The sequence below is a fragment of the Helianthus annuus genome, chromosome 14 (assembly GCF_002127325.2).
Source record: "Helianthus annuus cultivar XRQ/B chromosome 14, HanXRQr2.0-SUNRISE, whole genome shotgun sequence".
NCBI lineage: Eukaryota > Viridiplantae > Streptophyta > Magnoliopsida > Asterales > Asteraceae > Helianthus > Helianthus annuus.
The window spans coordinates 83708843-83727231 of NC_035446.2; the positions used below are offsets into that span (position 1 = coordinate 83708843).

Here is an 18389-nt window from a genome sequence, read left to right on the forward strand (position 1 = left end):
CCACTTTAGTTACCTGAAATACATGTGAGTTTTTGGAAAATCGTCAACATAATGTTGGTGTGAATTCATGCAGTTTTTGTATTGAATGTTTATATGCTTGAATGAAAACATGGTATGTAATTTGTCAAAACGTATCTGTAACTGTGTTATGTAATTGTAAGGAATACGAGATCGCTAGTGGTTTACAAGGCCACTAACATGTGTCACGACATAGGAAGCCACCAAACCTAGGCATTTTTGTCGAGTTTGACTGAGACACAGAAGCACTCATTGGTAGAAGTAGGCCAAGAGTGGGGTTGCCTGAAACCCATTAGATCTAACCTTTTGTCCCGCGGTCTGAATGTATACATTGATTAATGGTGCTTATGGTACCCTATTCGGGACATGATCTAAAGTATCATTCCTTATTTTTTTTGTATTCAGCATACCATAACACATGTATTTTCCCCAAGTTAGAAAACAAGTAAAAGTTTAAAAGTGGGGACATGAACTCACAACTTTGCGTTCCTTGCGCCGTAACTTCACCGGGTTTTGCTTATATAGCGTCGTGACCTATACGTGTTTTATTAACGTTAGTCACTATACATGTATCGCACATGTACAAGTCACCATCTTTTATGTGTTTGTTCTTTGTCGTTAAAAATAATTTATATTTTTAACTATGTATCTTACTTATATTATTTTCTCAAAAATAAATATAAGTATCTTGTATTTTTCACCCGAGTTATATATTTTGTCCAAAGACACATTTTAAGTTCATATCTTGACCATGTTAAGTAATGTGTTAAGAAATATATTTTCATAAATATATTTTCTTGTATTTTGTCTATGCATGTTGTATGTGTATTTTGTATTTTTCTGCTCCTTGGGAGTATTTAGTGTATTTTCAAGTCCTAATACACTATTATATGTAATACATACTACATACACTTAGCACAAAATTTGGTGACCAATAAATATATATATTTTTCTCAAAAATATACATACTTAGTATCAATTTTTATCTTGAAGAAATCATCATTTCTTAATCTTGAAATTTACAAAAAAATTAGGGAAACCGTGGTAAATATTTTTATGGAATTTTAGGGAATAAGTTTCACCAAAACTTATGTTTTCTAAGTATCAACATTTTATAGAAATTTTGATATAGTTTCCCCTAAAAATGGAGGTTTCCCGTGTTTTCAAAACATGTGTTTATTTTCTTTTAAATCATCACAATCAATAATCAACTTATTCATCACTTACCGAGTGTCTAGATTAAGTAAATTACACTACATCGTGAACTTGACGTTTTTGTAAAAACTTGTAGTAACCTACCATGTTATTTAGTAGGTTTAGTTACCTTTAAAAACATGGTTATTTGTTTGTAAATCACATTCTTGAAAATTTTAGGTGTTTATAACTTGTAAACATATTTTACAAAAACGTTTCTTTATTAAACCTTCTTGCTTCTCTAGTGTTTCTACACTTATTTTATCATCAAAAATAGTGTAAGTTTAAGTAAAAACCAAGATCTTCTAAAAATCACATTTTAAACTTGGTTCTTTTAGGAAAACCGCTCATAAGTCTTAGATCTATAAGTTTAACCACTCACTTGATTATCATTTTTCAAGAAATCATTTTATTTTCAAGTTCATGTCTACACAAGAAGATGATTATCTTATGTTGTCACATATTCATCCCTCACTTGCTAGATCATGTGTTTAATCATAATCTAGCAAGCTCCATGTGATAACATCATATTCCCAAGAAAACAACAAGCAAACATCATTCATACACTAAACGACACTATTTCATCAAGATTTCATCATATGAAAGCTTTATGTTAATGATTCATGTTCATGTCTTTTAGTGTTCTTATGATTTTCAACATAATATATCTTTTAACCACTAAAAATGGAAGTAACAAGAGTTAAAAAGGATCTTACTACTAGCTTCAAGCTAGGGAAGAACAATGATGAAAGTGGAGTGGATAAAAGCTTGTGTGAGTGGTCCTTCAAGATCCGAGATCACCAAACCTTCTAATATGGCTCCTTACACCTTGTGTGAAGCTTGGATTGCATGAACTTGGAATGAAAAATGGTGATGTGTGGGGAGGAGGGCTCGGCCGTGAGTAGGAGGGAGAGAAGGAGAGGTGAAGTTGTGAAGAAGATGAAGTGTTGATGAGTTCTTATAATCCTATAGTTCTATTGTCCAATGGGTTATGTGTTCCCTTAGTATATTACAAAATCTATGGCAAATCAAAGAAGATTAAGCAAGAGATTTAGGGAATCAAGAGAGATCTTGGATGTGGGGCCACTACATTGGGCCGTAAATTATGAGGGGGAGGGGGGTTAATTGTAAGTTTTGATGGTAAGTAGGTAATTAATGGAAGTTAAGTGTAAAAGTCTAGTGTTTTATGTGTAGGATGCATTATGCAGTATGTTAGGGTGTTCGGGAACCATAACTAGCTCAGAAAGAGTAAAACAATGCTTCTAGCAATATTTTAGTGTTCTGGGTAATGTCCGGTTGTTCGGTTAGATACCGGTTCGTTAAAGTGTCAAGTTATTACGTTTAGTGTTCTTTAAGTACCCTTTTGTGACACTTTTAATTCCCGACACTTAGGAAGGTATTCTGGACCAACTAGTCATATTTTTACATGTTATAAACTTGTCACAATGCTGAATTTTGCTGAAATGTATGAAATTCAGCATTTAAAGTGTGTTTCGGGTGCTTTTCAGTGCGTATTTTAGCTTCCGGAAAGTCTATATGTTAACCCTTGTATGTACTCTTGGGTTTTAATGTATTCTTGACGTTGGACCTACACCTAGGCCCCAATTCTATTGTCCGACTGCTTTCTGCAGAATTGTTGACACAGTGTGTCTTACCGGTGATTTTACTAGTATTTCTGACGCAATCATTAATGCATAAAGCAATATTTGTAGTATTAAAACGTGCATGAATTCACATGTATAGCATGTAACCAGACAATGTTGACATTTAAGCACATAATTGCAATCATTAAATAATAATTAAAGTGTACGGAAATTACCGGTTTGGTGCCAGTTGTCACAAGTACGATAAAGCTGGTTAGTTGGTTGGATTCGAGTGGGTTGCATAAACGAAATAATAATTTGGTTCATGCGATTATTCTTACCGCTTGGTGAGTCATTTGGAGGTTTCGCAACACTGTAGTGTTCGTCTGTAAGGAGCATAAAAAAGGAAGCATATTCGACTCTATTCTTAATTTTTCCTTAATGTGCATCGTTAACAGGTGTAGGAAAATTAACGTTAATTGGACGGGTTGGCTAAACAAATCCGCTCATAATGGTGTAATGTTTTGTTTTTTGACATAACATTTGGCAAGCAGTTTTTATAAAACTTTGCAATTTTAAAAAAGGATGGTTATTTACCCGCATAATCCATAATGGTACGAATAAATGACAGAATAAGGTACGAATAAATGACAGAATTATTCGTGTTCAATACTTTAGTTTTTTTTCTAGAACCAAAAAACAAGCACTCACAGGGAGTTGGATAAAAGAGAACAACATAAACACATAAATACATTCAACGATGAAAACAAACTTAAAACATACAAGAAATATCAAGATGGAGACACCCGTACTAGTTTGACCAAGTAATGTTTTTACTTTTGTATCTATGATAAATCTTCAAGAAGAAATGGGGGGTCCTCAATCAACTTCGATTGTTAAGTAATTAAGTTTAACTTATGCAAACTCTTATTCAACTGGGTTTATAAACAAATGAACATAAACAAAGTTTTTGTGTCACAACTCACGTATTATTTCATGAATATTCGATTCATTTCCATAATAATAATAATAAAAGAAAAAAATAGAGAAAATTACCTGAAGGACATGTGTCACATGCTTTATTTATATATAAAAATCATTTGTAAACTTTAGTAAATTATTATTTAAACCTAAGTTTTCATTGTAAACTTATTATATAAAGCGAGTAGTACCATGTGCAACAATAATGGTACAAAGACAGTATCAACATCAAAGTAAGAGCAACCAACCAATGGTACATTTTAAAGTGTAAAAGTGTGTAATTTGGTTACCTCTTTTTGTCCACCGACACAAAACAAAACGCTGTCAAGCTCCAAATTACATGGTGGAAAAGTGACACGCGTTTTTTCTAATTTGACCACGTAACTTTTGCTTAATGACAAATCACCCCCTCTTCAATCATTGGAGGCATCTTCTAAAAGCTATATTCAATTATTATAAAGCAAAAAAACTTAATCATGCAAATAAATAAAAAAAAGATATTAATCATGTAAAATAAACTTCGATCCAATAGCTTGATTCTCACCCTTCGCTTTTGGGGCACAAAATCAATTATGTTCAAATTTACATCTAAAAATAAAAATATTACAAATACAACCTTCCATTTCCCAAATCTACACTTTTCCACCTCCATTTCCATTTTTCACTTATGATATGTTGTAACTTGTATGTATATATTTATATATATATATATGAACTATGATACACCGTACACTACGATACAACGATACCCGAATCTTAACTTCACGCCTTTTGAACTTCGGAAGACCGTCTTTATAACCCCAAATGACTGTTGTTTCATGTTTCTTCATCGATCGACAGATATACCGGATATATCGTATACGGACTTGAATGAAATTATAATTTAAAAGAGGGGCAAAAATGAAAATAAGAAAAAGGACAGAAAAGGAAACAGAAACCTTTCAATGGGAATCAAGTTGAAGCATTTGACCCTTTTACCCTTGACTGAATCCCATAATAACTTACATACCATTTAACGAACTTTCTCAACCCGGTTGACAAATCAGTAGTCGGTTTATACCCGAAATCATTATACGCCAGGCTCACGTTAGCATGGGTGAACGGAACGTCGCCGTTTCGTGGCATCTTAATCACATGCTTTTTCGCCTTGACGTTCAATAAACTTTCCAATATTGACACTAATTTCCCCACCGTCACTGGCGACGTGTTCCCCAAGTTATATATCCTTAATTGGGCCGGCCCACGTTTCTTCCCGCCTTTTCCGGTGCTCTTCTCCGCCGTATCTAACGACCCTAAACACCCCTTTACTACGTCGTCGATGAACGTGAAGTCACGCGCCACCTCTTGGTTGTCATGCGTCTGGTATATGTTAATAGGTTTTCCTTGAAGTATGTCTTTCGTGAAGAAGAAGTAAGCCATGTCGGGTCGGCCCCACGGCCCGTAAACCGTGAAGAATCGGAGACCCGTGATTGATAGCCCGTAGATGTGGTTGTATGTGTGGGCAATCTCTTCGCCTGCTTTTTTAGTAGCGGCGTAGAGACTCGCTGGCTGGTCTGTCCGGTGGGATTCCGAGAATGGGTTCTCGGTATTCAGACCGTAGACCGAGCTAGACGAGGCCCAAACAATTGCGGGCTGGGGGTCTGCGTTTTTCGCAACCTCTAAAAGGTTAACGAATCCAGCAATGTTGGAGCTAACATACGATTGAGGATTCTCCATAGCGTACCGCACGCCAGCCTGCGCCGCCAGGTGCAGGATGTGCGTGAACGGTACAATGTCAAAAAGCTTCGCTAACAACTCTCCATCGTTGAGATCTCCCTCAACGATGAAGATCTCGTGTTGCTTCAACATCTTTTGCCTCGCCCGTTTCAACGACGGGTCGTAATAAGAGTTGAAGTTGTCCAAACCAAGAACACCGTCGCCACGTTTCTTCAACGCCAGCGAGCAGTGTGTTCCAACAAACCCTCCGGCGCCCGTAACCAGGACTGAAAATCCATTAGGGCGACGGGGAGTCGAGGAACGGCGCACCTCCTTCTCCCACGCAGCTCCACTGCCGTAGAAAGCGGAGGAGAGGAGGTGGGAAGTGGTGTGGAGGTGGTGGGCCCCCGGATTGGGGTTATCCGAAACCGGGGGATAGTTGAAAGTGAAAAAGAATATTAATATCAAAGCAACCAAAAGAGTGACACGGAATAGGAGCTTGGAAGAAGCTGCTAGAAGCTTGGTGCTGTTGACTCGCCTGATGTAGCTGTTGTAGCGTTCTAGCTTGGTGGTTTTGCTGGTGTCAGGCGGTGAGGCCATTAGTAATAACAATGGTGGTGGTGGTTTAAATTTAGAGCTGATTATTATCAGAGAATGCTGATAATTGGAGCCCTGAATTCAGAGTATTGAGGGGAAGAATATAAAGGAGGAGGATGAAAGAGAAATGGTGGGGTCAGAAAATGTTGTGTTCCGGTGTCCACTTGCTTTATAAATTACGACATGCTTTTCACTCGGTTACAGGTGGAAAGAAATAGGGATGTACGTATATGTATGTATGTATACATGCCTATCTGTAATTATATTTCCTTTTACATTTATTTATTTATTTATTTATTTATTATTTTTTTGTGATGAATGATATATCTTTTTATGAAAACTGATTGAATCCGAATAAACGGGAAGTGTGAGATAGTCACTAATTGCAAGCATTGTTTTTATCTTAAGTCGAAAGGAACGTTTTATAATTATTGTATTATACATAGTGGTTTTAAAATATCTGATATTGTAATAAGTAACTTGAGATATAACCAAATATAAAAATATAAAAAACTACTTTTGGATTTTAATGTTGATTTTCAGGGTTATAGAAGTAGGAAGATCGGAATAAATAAAATGTAAGACGATAATATTAAATTAATAAGTAGTAATTAGAATTTTGAAAAAAAAAATTTAAGAAAAAAACTTTATGGTCTAACAAGTAAACAACTAGGTTAAATGTGGTCGGTGTATGTTACGATCGATATGACTAGCTAGTTTGATTACTAAAACACTGATTGCAACTATTTTCATACAAAACCATTTTAGATAATTTTATTTTAGAAGAAAACTAAACAAGAGTATTTTTTAGTAAAGTTTGAGTCTAAATTATATGATAGAGATGCTCAAAAGATTAATATTTATTTTTGTTTTACAAGTTTATTGTCAACTATAATTACAATAATGTTTCTATAATATTGTTTTGACTTCAAGGGTTATTTTATTGTATCTATATTTGATCCATTCTAAAAGTTACCAGGATGAATTTATTTGTTAACTTCAAGGAATAATCTATTGGATAGGGAAAACCAGTACCCAATAGAATCAAGATTAGAGAGAAGTGGGACAAAAAGGGTGACATGAAGCTTCAGGAAGGGGTCATTGGTTGGGTGAAAGGAAGATAAGATTGGCCAATAAATATTATTCTTTGTGTGAATGAGGTGGTGGTAGAGTTAGAGTGATAAGAGAGAGATTTGGTGTTTTAAGAGATTTAAGTTCGATTCTTGCCCTCTGTATTATTTTATGCAGCACCTAGTGATGATGGGAGACTAGGCGAATAAGTGGAGATTGATAGTTCGATCCTTGAACTGAGCGAGTTGTACCTCACCTCACTATCGTATCTTCGGGCGAGTGTTCACGGGCTTCGGCCCTAGGTGAGGGTTTTCCCCGGTTCGGAGACGAGTTTATCCCGATTTGATGAATTTCATCAATAACCCATTTAAAAGATTCGTTGGCCGTTCAAAAAAAATATATATTATTCATTGTGTATGCATGTATGAAATAGAAATAAAAAATCATAATATCATTCAAAAAAAATTATATATAATTATACATATCATCAACAAGTGACCAATTATGACGATAATTATAGATAAAATTATCAACTAAGTTTAAAAAAAAACGTCAAACCAAACTGGTAAGATGCGTTGAGTCGGTCAAACTGACAATATCAGCTAAACGGTCTGATTTGACAGTTTAAGACGTTCAAAAACATGCTTTTTTTTAAGATTTGACAGTTTAAGACGTTTAAAAACATGCTTTAAAAAAAACGATAGTTTGTATTGAATTCCAAAAATAGATAGTATATAATAATATGTTTTTTTATATATGCAAACTACATATTTAAAAAAAGGTTAAATAATAAAGGTAATTAGCCAATTTGATTTACATGTTTGATTCCAATCCCATCACAAACTAAATCATTAAACCCTTTTTCAAGCCGTAGATCGTGAAACAACATTATAAATCTCAAATCGGTTTATTACCCTAGTTTGAAAGGTTTAACCGGTGATTTATTAACACTCTACATACACACAGTGGCGGATCCAAGAAATTCTTTCAGTGGATTCGTTTTTGATAGATTCTCACTATTTTTTCCAAATCATACAAAGTTCTCACTAGTTTTTTTCTAAATCGAGTGGGTTCATATGAACCCACAAAACAGGCTGGATCCGCCACTACACACACACACACACACACACACACATATATATATATATATATATATATATATATATATATATATATATATATATAACAATTGTAACAGTTAAAATAATGCATGAAAAAACAAGATCTACTATGATTATAGGAGGAACTAGAAGGCAGGAAATCAGGGTGTAGAAATAAAGACTATAAAATAGTTGAAGGACCGTTTGTGTAATATTATCATATAATCATGACCGAAAATTTGTCTTGGATTCGTTATGTGTGTCTTTCAATTCATTAAGGGATATTAATATGTATATGTGGTGCTAAAACACGCCGGGTACCTCTATGTACTTGCCACTCACCGACACTATTTAAACGACAAAAAAAAGAGTTCTTTTATTATCTATATTATTATTAATTATTTTTATAAATTATTATTTTTTGATGGTTTATAAAATAACTTCAACAAATGGCAATATTTTCTACAAACCCTGAAATATAGTTTTTAAGCAATTAAAGTTTTAAGGTTTCAATTTACCAACATGTACTACACTCATTGGTAGTAATAATTATCATCAATATAACTTGTTCTTTAATATTTACATACTTACATTTATGGAAGGTGATGCTCATTGGACTTAATTCCTAAGTATTGATAACATAGTAAAAGATCAAACTTAAAAAGATTTTTGTATTGATATAAAAGTTGTGTTATTTGTACGGACATCCTTTCACATAGACTGTAGCGTATCTAGAAATTTTTTATAGGGGCAACGTTCCAAAAAAGAGGGGCAACAAAATAAAAAAAAGTCAAAATTTTCTAAATTTTACACTACCGCTGAAGCGTTAAGGAGAAGCGGGGGCTACCCCTATTTACAAGCTATATCTGCCGCTACACATAGATTCAACAATTATCTTACTTTAAGATGAATTCTTCCTTTGCTACTTAGGAATATGTCAATATGAACCAACTTGATGATGGACCGATGCTATAAGATAATAGGTTTTCTTTTCTATAATGAATGAAAGATAAAAAAAAATACCAAGGAAAAAAAGATAGAATCTCACATATGATAGAACTGACCCCTACCTTTCATTAAGAAAAATAAAAATAGGACCCGATAAGACCGAATTGGTAGATGTTCAACTTAAAATGGTATGACTTTGTTGGTTTTTATATTTATTGTGTTTTTTCATTGCAAGATTTTTATAAACTTTGGAAAGAAGTTGGAATACTATATTACCCTCGTAAAGTCCATCATCATCTTTTGTTGGGATTGAACCCTACCAGAGGAACAGATAATGAAAGACAAAACCGGATCACAACAGTGGACTCATAATAAACAGTTGCTTACACTTGGTTTTCCCCTTGACAGTGGTATTCTAACAGCTGATGGATCTTAAGTACTGCTCACTATAACAACTGATGAACCAAACACTGATGAGATTCTAAAGACTGCTGAAGACAAACACTGTTGCTCTATCTACTGCTGTTTCCTAAGTACTGCTGAAGACACAAGCACTGCCCATTCAAAGACTGATCACCTTTGAAGAAAGCACTGAAGCTCAACATCAGTGCTCTGGCTACAACAGTGGAACGTGAAGCAGTTGTTATCTCTTGTTTTGTATTGTACTTATAATCAGATGTTACACATCAGTAGTTTGTTTAGAACAGTATTTATAGGTTGTTAGTTTGTTAGATGTCACTATCATGGTGACGTCAGCCGAGATGCTTCAGTGGTTTGGTTTGCCTGTAAATGGAGCAGTACCCTGTACTGTTACATTTGATTGACTGAGTGGATTCTTCTTCTTCAGTCTAATCCTTTCATCTTGTGCAACCAACCTTGGGGTATCAGGCTGAGGGGGAGCTTAGTTCTGTAAACATGCTGTAATCATTTGCTTTGTATCTCAATCATTCAACTTAATAAAAAGCATTTGTTTACCAAATGATTTTCTCTTCTGATTGTGTTCACAAAGTTTGTTTCCCATTTCCGCTGCACTTAATCTCATTTTATATTCATTGATCTGTCAAAATTATACAAACGAGCACAATCATGACAGCCTCCGATCCTAACAATTGGTATCAGAGCCTGGACAGTCAAATTCGATCTAACAATCAATTTGACATAACAGTTCGGTTCTAAATTCATTGATACTAAGGTTGATTGTATTTAGTTGGAAAACAGAGCAATGAGAAATCATGTTCAAAGTGATGAATCAGATACTTTGTAAACCAACCAAGATGTCATAAGATTCACAAATCGCAAACAACTAGTGATATCATGCATAAATCACTCATAGTCCCCAGATCTGGAAACTTATCTGGTAACTATGATATGATTATCTTCATCCAAAATTGATTTCAACTGTTGTTATGGAATTTGTGATGATTTCATCATGTTTTATGCTAAAGTATGAACCTCAGATTAACACAACCTATGTTCATAATAAACACTAGTGTTCTGCTAACTTAGAAAGAGGGAAATAAAACTTTAGTCATGAAATCTTATGTGTTAAAAAGCAGGTTGAGAATCCAAAAAAGAACCAAATCAACTCTGTTAAAACACATGAAGAAAATCTGGGGTCAAAACTGTCCAAATCATATGTAATGTGAGAATTGGTAATAAAACATGTACAAATGTAGCCAGATCTCTCAAAACATTGCTAAAAATGATTTTGGATTGAGGATTCTTTCATAAAAACCTCCCAGTAAGTATCTTATTACTTATGAATGGGAAGGGTAAAAAGGGAAGAAGAAAATGAACAAAACTCAAAAGTGTGCTTATCTCAAAACTCTTGAAGCCAAAAGAAAAAGAGTATAAGCATAAAACACTTATGAGGTCAAAGTTGGGTAAACAGTGGTCATCATGCAACTGTGTGCTTTCATCAAATACGGGAATCGTTCGGGTAACAATGGCATCTCCAGTGATTGACCTTAAAAGAAGTATTTACAATCAATTGTCAAGAAAATGACCCTAAACAATGGTCAAAATAACTTGAGAATGATATGATCATGTTCTTACTTGAAAAGTTGTCAGATCCTTTTGATGTTATTTTCAAAACATCCTTTAACTATTTCTTAAGGTGTTTTTCTCAAATAAAACCGGATATATTACTTCATTTTTTTAATAATATATTTTGGACTTTTACTCATTTTTGATAGTAAAAGTTTTCTCACCGGTCAGGATATAATTTCCTTATTTTTGTGTGAAATTTCTATCCCTAAATCTGATCAAAAGGAAATGGCACACATGTCATAGTCATGTTAAGCTCAAGTTTGTTTGTCACAGATCAAAAATTGATTGCAAATTGATTTATCAACTACTGAGATACTCATGTTCTAATTCAAATAATTAGACACAAATTAAGTAGCCTTGGTAGAAAAGACTTCATCATCTGGGATGCTGAACCACTGTCAGGAATAATGAACATGTGGCAAAGCTTTGAACAAAGATTTCTGAGATAACTGCTGCGATTTAAACTTGAGAATTTACATCCAAAATGTAAATTGTTGAGTATAGCATTTCTGAAACTAAACAGATGTTGGACATGATATTGTGTTTACACAAGACAAAATCAATACCCACATCTGATCAAGCAGATGCTAAAATTATTTGTCAAAAGTCAAAACACTGCTGCACAAACAGTTGTTATACTAATGACCTTCATTATTGCTTTCTACCACTGTTGTACCTTAAATGCTGTTGTGCCTCAACATCTGCTCTCTAAAGTCTGTCCACTGCTGAAAGTCAACCCTTGCTCCTTGAAAATCTTGAAAAACACTGATGTTCAAAATCATTGTTCTATCCACTGATATACTATCCACTAATAGTAAAAATCATCCACTGCCTCATTTTGTTACCGTTGTAACTACTGATGGTTGATCCATCAGTGGCTGTCAAAACAACTGTCTTCCATTATTTACTCTTTCATCAGGTGTTGACACGTGGTCAGCTTTTTAGTCGTCAGATCGTTATAACCGCTGCCACATCAGCATTCACTTTTCCCCTAAAATAAAACCCTGATTAAACCCAAACAGGGGCTCACACTGTTGAATTGAATTCCAAAATTCTCTTCTCAAAGCAGTTTCCCACTCTTCTTCACAAAACTTTCTTCGATCTTCTTCATCAAAAAATGATGAAATCAAAATCGAAGTCAAATCAAAACCATCTTCTTCCTCCACCCCAACAGACGCCACTCAAATGGCTGCTGAAACCACATAAATCCGTTACAAAGCCCCTCACAACTATGTGGGTATACTCACAAAACCCACAACCGACAACACCTTTGACACCATCATTGACACCTTATCTGCATCAAAGTATAAAACTTTGATAACAACAGACACTCCCATCTATCTAAATACCCAGAGAGAGTTCCGGAACAATGCCACCCTTGAAAAACAAGGAGACACTGTCACAGCCATCAACTCCTCGATACAGGGTAAAAAGATTCAAATCTCTCCACAATCTATTTATGAAGTCTTCAAACTCAATGATCTGAAAGGTAAAACTTCTTTTTCGAAAACTGAGTTGTAAAGGGATTTCATAAATAGGGGCTATGCAGAGCAACCAAAAAGGGATACCTTACAAAAAGGCTATTTCCCTTTTGCACCCAGATTTTTGTTTCACACTCTATTGATGTGTGTTTCTAATAAAACAACGTCTTTTAATGAAATACCATCGAAAATTCAATGCCTGGGGTATGCAATTTTAAACAATGAAAATTTTAACTATTCCCAGGAAATATTTGATGACTTGGTAAAAAACGTTGATAATAAAGCATTTCTGCTCTTTCCAAGATTTTTAAGCTATTACTTTGAACAAAAATTTGTAAAGGAAGATGCAGAATTGCCCAAATAAGGTGCTTCTTTTAAAATAAACTGTTTAACACCTGAAACATTCTCTAGAATGTTGGCACCAATAAAAACAAAAGCAGAGGTACCTGAGCAGAATTTAGCAGATGAAACTGCTCCTCAGGTATCGGCTGCTGAGCCCACTGCTCCAGGTGATCAAAGCAGCACACCCACTGTTTTGAAACCCACACCTGCCACCACAAAAAGAACCAAAAAGAAAACATCCAGAAAGCCCACCAAACCTAAACCAAAGGCAGCTCTGGAAGATGAGATCCCAGAGTCAATGCCAGTGACAGCACAAAAGTCACCAATAACCACTGCTGCTACTTCCTCACAGCAGATGGAAGAAAGATCTCAACCCTTGCCTCAAACTCCTCCTGCATCCTCACAAAAGGATCAGGTTGTAAGCACAGGGACCCCACAATATGAAGCTCTGGACCCACTCGGATCCATCTTCCACAGTCCTAATCCCAAGGACATGTCTCTTTCAACCCCTTCACCCTCACCATCCATATTACCAAAATCCATGATACCCTTGTTGCATACAGTTGGTATTACTCAGACACAAACCAGTTCTTCTCAAACACCTATCACTGAGAATATACTCCCACAAGTGACTGGGTCTGATGTTGATATCTCTGTTATCCCAACAACAACTGAGGAGGTTACACTGCAGGAATTACAAGTAATTCCTGTCAGTAGTTCAAGTGGAGCAGCCACTACAAATGTTGAACCCACTGGTTTGCATTTGGACAGTGGTTACATTCATAAGACTCCCTTGAAGGCAATTTCTTCAATAGCACCACTGAGAACCACCAGTGAGATTGTTTTAACTACTGGCAACATCAAAAGGTTATCAAGTGCTGAAGAAGGAAGTCCCCAGTACCAAGAACAAGGGGCATCAATGGCTGATATTTGGGACTCTGTTCCTAAGTCATACACTGGTAAAACCACTGCTGGTGGGGATTCAGATGATCCTATTAATTCAGGTGGTGATTCAAAATACCAGGAATTGACGGGCAGGGTTGAAAACCTGGAAACCTCAGTTGCTGAAATAAAGGATATGGTGCAGCAGCTGTAAAAAGCTCAGAAAGCCTAATCCACTGCTCCTCCAGCTCAAGCACCTGCTCAACAGGCACCTACTGTAAATGAGTTATGGAACATGTTCCAACCACTGCTGGAAAGACAAAAGCAGATGGCAGATCAGCAGCATGCTATACATGTTCAAAAGCTGACAAATATGGTGGAATCAAGGTTCAAAGATACCCAGGCAGATATCAAAGCTATCAAAGCTCACATTCAAAGTGCCTCTGGAAAAGTTCCCTCCACTGTTCTCTTCATGAATGAACCCTTCTCAGATAATGCCAAAAAGGGGGAGAAGATCAAGTGGAAGAAAAAGGGAATTGATGATGGTATATATGTTGAGCCAGAAAATAGCCAAACCAAAACTGCAGTATCAACACACACCACATCACCACACACCACCACAACTACTGCTCCACCACCATCTGTGTCTACAGCACCAAAACCATCATCACCATCAAAATCTGCCACCCCATCATCACCTCCTGCCAAAAAGTATAAGACAACAGATGTTACAACATCTGTTGTTCCAACCACTGTTAGTCAGTCACTCATCACCACTCAAACAACTGCTATCACAACCCCTGCTCAAAAGCAGAAGACATCTGCTGATACATCAGTAGTTGTAATGAAAACAGCGGTTGAAACACCAGTTGTTTCAACAGCTATTAGTCAACCATCCACCACTGCTCTCACCTTTCCTACATCACAACCAAAGCTCTTTACCAGAAAAAGAAAGCCAATCTCTGCCGATGAGGACATACGTGATCCTCATGCTGCAAAATATCCACTAGAACTAGAAGCTATCAAAAATGAGATGAGGCAATTCTATACAGAGGAAGATCCTTCAAGAAGAAGATTCCCCTCACTCATAGGCTTTATGGCACCAGAGGATATAGATGATTATCTCAAGCTCAAGGAAAGACATGCTAAAGTAAGAGCTAAAGTTGAAAGTGAAGGTCAAAGTGACGAGGCCATTGCTGAAAAACTGGAATTCTTTCTCTCAAAAGTAAAGCAGATGGAAGAGTTTACACAAGAACTGAAAAAAGAAAAGGCTGATCAACGAAATAAGTTAAGAAAAGAATATCTAGCCTACATCATGAAAGAGAAATTCTATCCTGCTGAAGAAAAACAATTTGAAGAATGGCCAATAGTTGCTTTAAAGCATGAGGCAGAAAGGATTGAAAAAATCAAGAATGATCCTAAAAAGAAGAAGAAAGCTCCAAATTGGAGCAAATACAAAAAGCTCATTGCTGACCTAACTGCTGAGTACAAAAGGAAGAAAAAGGAGCTGGTGGATGCAAAAATGGATACTACTGAAGCCATATCAAAATGGTCAAAGCAGCAGACTGATGAAGCCTATGAAAGGCTGAAGAAAAGGAAGATAACTGTTTCAGGCACTTCAAAGAAACGTGAACAAATGATGAAGCTTGAACAGCAGATTGAAAACCTCAAAACACTGTTCAAATCAGAAGATAATCCTACTCTTGTGACAAACCAAGAAGAAGGAAAACAAATGTCTGAAGAAGAGGTCAAAGAAAAGGAAGCTGAGTACTTCATTGATGCCATTATGAAAATGGGTCTAAAAGAAGAGAACTCAATAAAGCTTTAGAACCTTTTTAAGAAGGTATTAACCAAGCCTGCATCACCAAACACTTCGACAGGCATGACAGACTTTGAGAGGCAAGAGCTGATCGAAAAGGAGACTGCAGAAGACATAGCTGCAGCTAACAATGTCATTGAGATGGCCTTCAAAAGAATGTCTGAAAGTCTGCAAGTTTTCACAAGGCCAACATCTCCAAACTCATCCTCAAATAAATCTCTCCCAAGAAACCCATTAGGATTAAAAATACTAAAGTGGATGTCTAATCAAAAGACTCACGTATTGACCTTGGTCAGATCCAATGGCGAATGAAGTATATATCAAGGAAAGAAGCACTAGGCCTTAGTGTTGAAGATTTGCAGGATCTCCTTGAACTTACATTGTGTAGGGATGAAGATGACCTGAGTTCCAAGAATTTTGAAGAAGAATTTAAAGAAAAAGCTAAGGAACTTCTGATGAGGAATAAAGGTCCAGAATAATGAAGGGTTTTGGCATTATCTGTTTCAGGGGGAGATTGTTGGGATTGAACCCTACCAGAGGAACAGATAATGAAAGCCAAAACCGGATCACAACAGTGGACTCATAATAAACAGTTGCTTACACTTGGTTTTCCCCTTGACAGTGGTATTCTAACAGCTGATGGATCTTAAGTACTGCTCACTATAACAACTGATGAACCAAACACTAATGAGATTCTAAGTACTGCCGAAGACACAAACACTGCCCATTCAAAGACTGATCACCTTTGAAGAAAGCACTGAAGCTCAACATCAGTGCTCTGGCTACAACAGTGGAACGTGAAGCAGTTGTTATCTCTTGTTTTGTATTGTACTTATAATCAGATGTTACACATCAGTAGTTTGTTTAGAACAATATTTATAGGTTGTTAGTTTGTTAGATGTCACTATCATGGTGACGTCAGCCGAGATGCTTCAGTGGTTTGGTTTGCCTATAAATGGAGCAGTACCCTGTACTGTTACATTTGATTGACTGAGTGGATTCTTCTTCTTCAGTCTAATCCTTTCATCTTGTGCAACCAACCTTGGGGTATCACCTGAGGGGGAGCTTAGTTCTGTAAACATGCTGTAATCATTTCCTTTGTATCTCAATCATTCAACTTAATGAAAAGCATTTGTTTACCATTCCATTCCATTCCATTTTCTTGTTTGGTTACTGTTTTGGTCAAAAATCTGATTAAGGATAATGTAACCAAATTTGTAAAGTGAGGTGAGTGCTTAGGTGATGAACAATGATAAAATGAATGCTAGATGAACGATGTAAAAGAATACGAAGATTTATAAGAGGAAAAGCTCTTGATCACTAGTAGATCGCTGGCATAAAAACCTCAGATAATAAAAACTATCACTATCAACTATATTGCACAATAAAAATGCTTACAACTTCGGATGTTGATCAAGTGTGGTACAATTGAATGCTAAATGTGTTGTGAGAGCTCTGGTTCGCAATGTATGCGAGTGTGTGTGTGTGTGTAATCGTAATTGTATAAACTAACACTTGATCAACCCCTTTTGAATAAGCCTAACAACTAGGTCCGAAATTCTTGGAAGACCACGTTCAAGCCCCTATCACCATTTGTGGAAGTAGCACGTGCAACATCTTGAACGAATTATGCCCGAGATTCCAGCTGAGACTTAGTCCGCTCCATTAGTAACCCGCACATGATCCTTTGAGTCCCTGCATCATCTGCTAAGGATAACTGATCCAGACAACACTTCAGGATATATGATTCATAGTTATTAAAACCTATGTCCTAACAGTTACCATGTGGGAATAGAATGAATCATTACTTTATACTGTTTGGTTGGCGGAAAAAGGCAAGGAATAAAATAGTTAGTGTATGGCGACAGTGAGGTGTGTAGTGGCGGCAATGGGTTGTGACGGGTGGTGGTGGGTATTGCCAAGTGGGTAGCGGTGGGTAGCAGTGGCAATGGCTAGTGGTGGTGGTGGCAGATGGCGGCATTGGATGGTGGGTGGCGATAGTGGAGGTAGTGGTTGCAGGTGGTGGTGGTGGTAGGTGGTGGGAGGGCGGTGGTGGTGATGAAGTATGAAGAGGGAATGGAATGAAAAGGGTAAGGTACATAGAGTGTCCCCGTGGTTTACCAAAATTTTGGATTTGGTCTCTAGCTTTCTAAAAGTATATGGATGGTTCTGGTGTTTGCATTTCGTAACTCATTTAGTCCGCATCTTTTTCCAAAAGTACATGGATGGTCCTTGTGGTTTCACTTTGTAACACATTTAGTCCTTAACTTGGACCTGCTGAAATCTTTAGATTTGTTGGCAAGGGACTAAATGCGTTACAAAGGGCAAACCACAGGGACCATCCGTGTACTTTTGGAAAGCTATGGACTGAACCCAAAAATTTGGTAAACCACAGGGTCCATTTGTGTGAAAAAAATAAAGACGGTGGATGGAATGAATTTGGGGTGTTTAGTGGGCATGAGATTCCTTGTGTAACAGGTTCGATTTCATTGACCAACCAAACATCAATTTTTTTCATTATCTCATAGTGGTCCATTCCATTACTTTTCGTCACCCATTCCTGCATACTAAACACTACTTTAGTGAACTCAAAATTCCACCAATTCACAAACAACATATAATCATATAC

General features: G+C 36.4%; 1 protein-coding gene across 1 annotated transcript; it reads right to left on the minus strand.

The window, feature by feature from the left end:
- Positions 1 to 4259: 4259 nt before the first annotated feature.
- Positions 4260 to 6161, minus strand: LOC110908559 (UDP-glucuronate 4-epimerase 6). Its single transcript, XM_022153505.2, has one exon. It carries the CDS (start codon positions 6069 to 6071, stop codon positions 4728 to 4730), a length of 1344 nt encoding a protein of 447 aa, XP_022009197.1. The 5' UTR covers positions 6072 to 6161; the 3' UTR covers positions 4260 to 4727.
- Positions 6162 to 18389: the final 12228 nt, after the last annotated feature.

Coding starts and splice junctions, on each gene's coding strand:
- LOC110908559 (XM_022153505.2), bottom strand. CDS start 6,071: ATGGCCTCACCGCCTGACACCAGCAAAACCACCAAGCTAGAACGCTAC.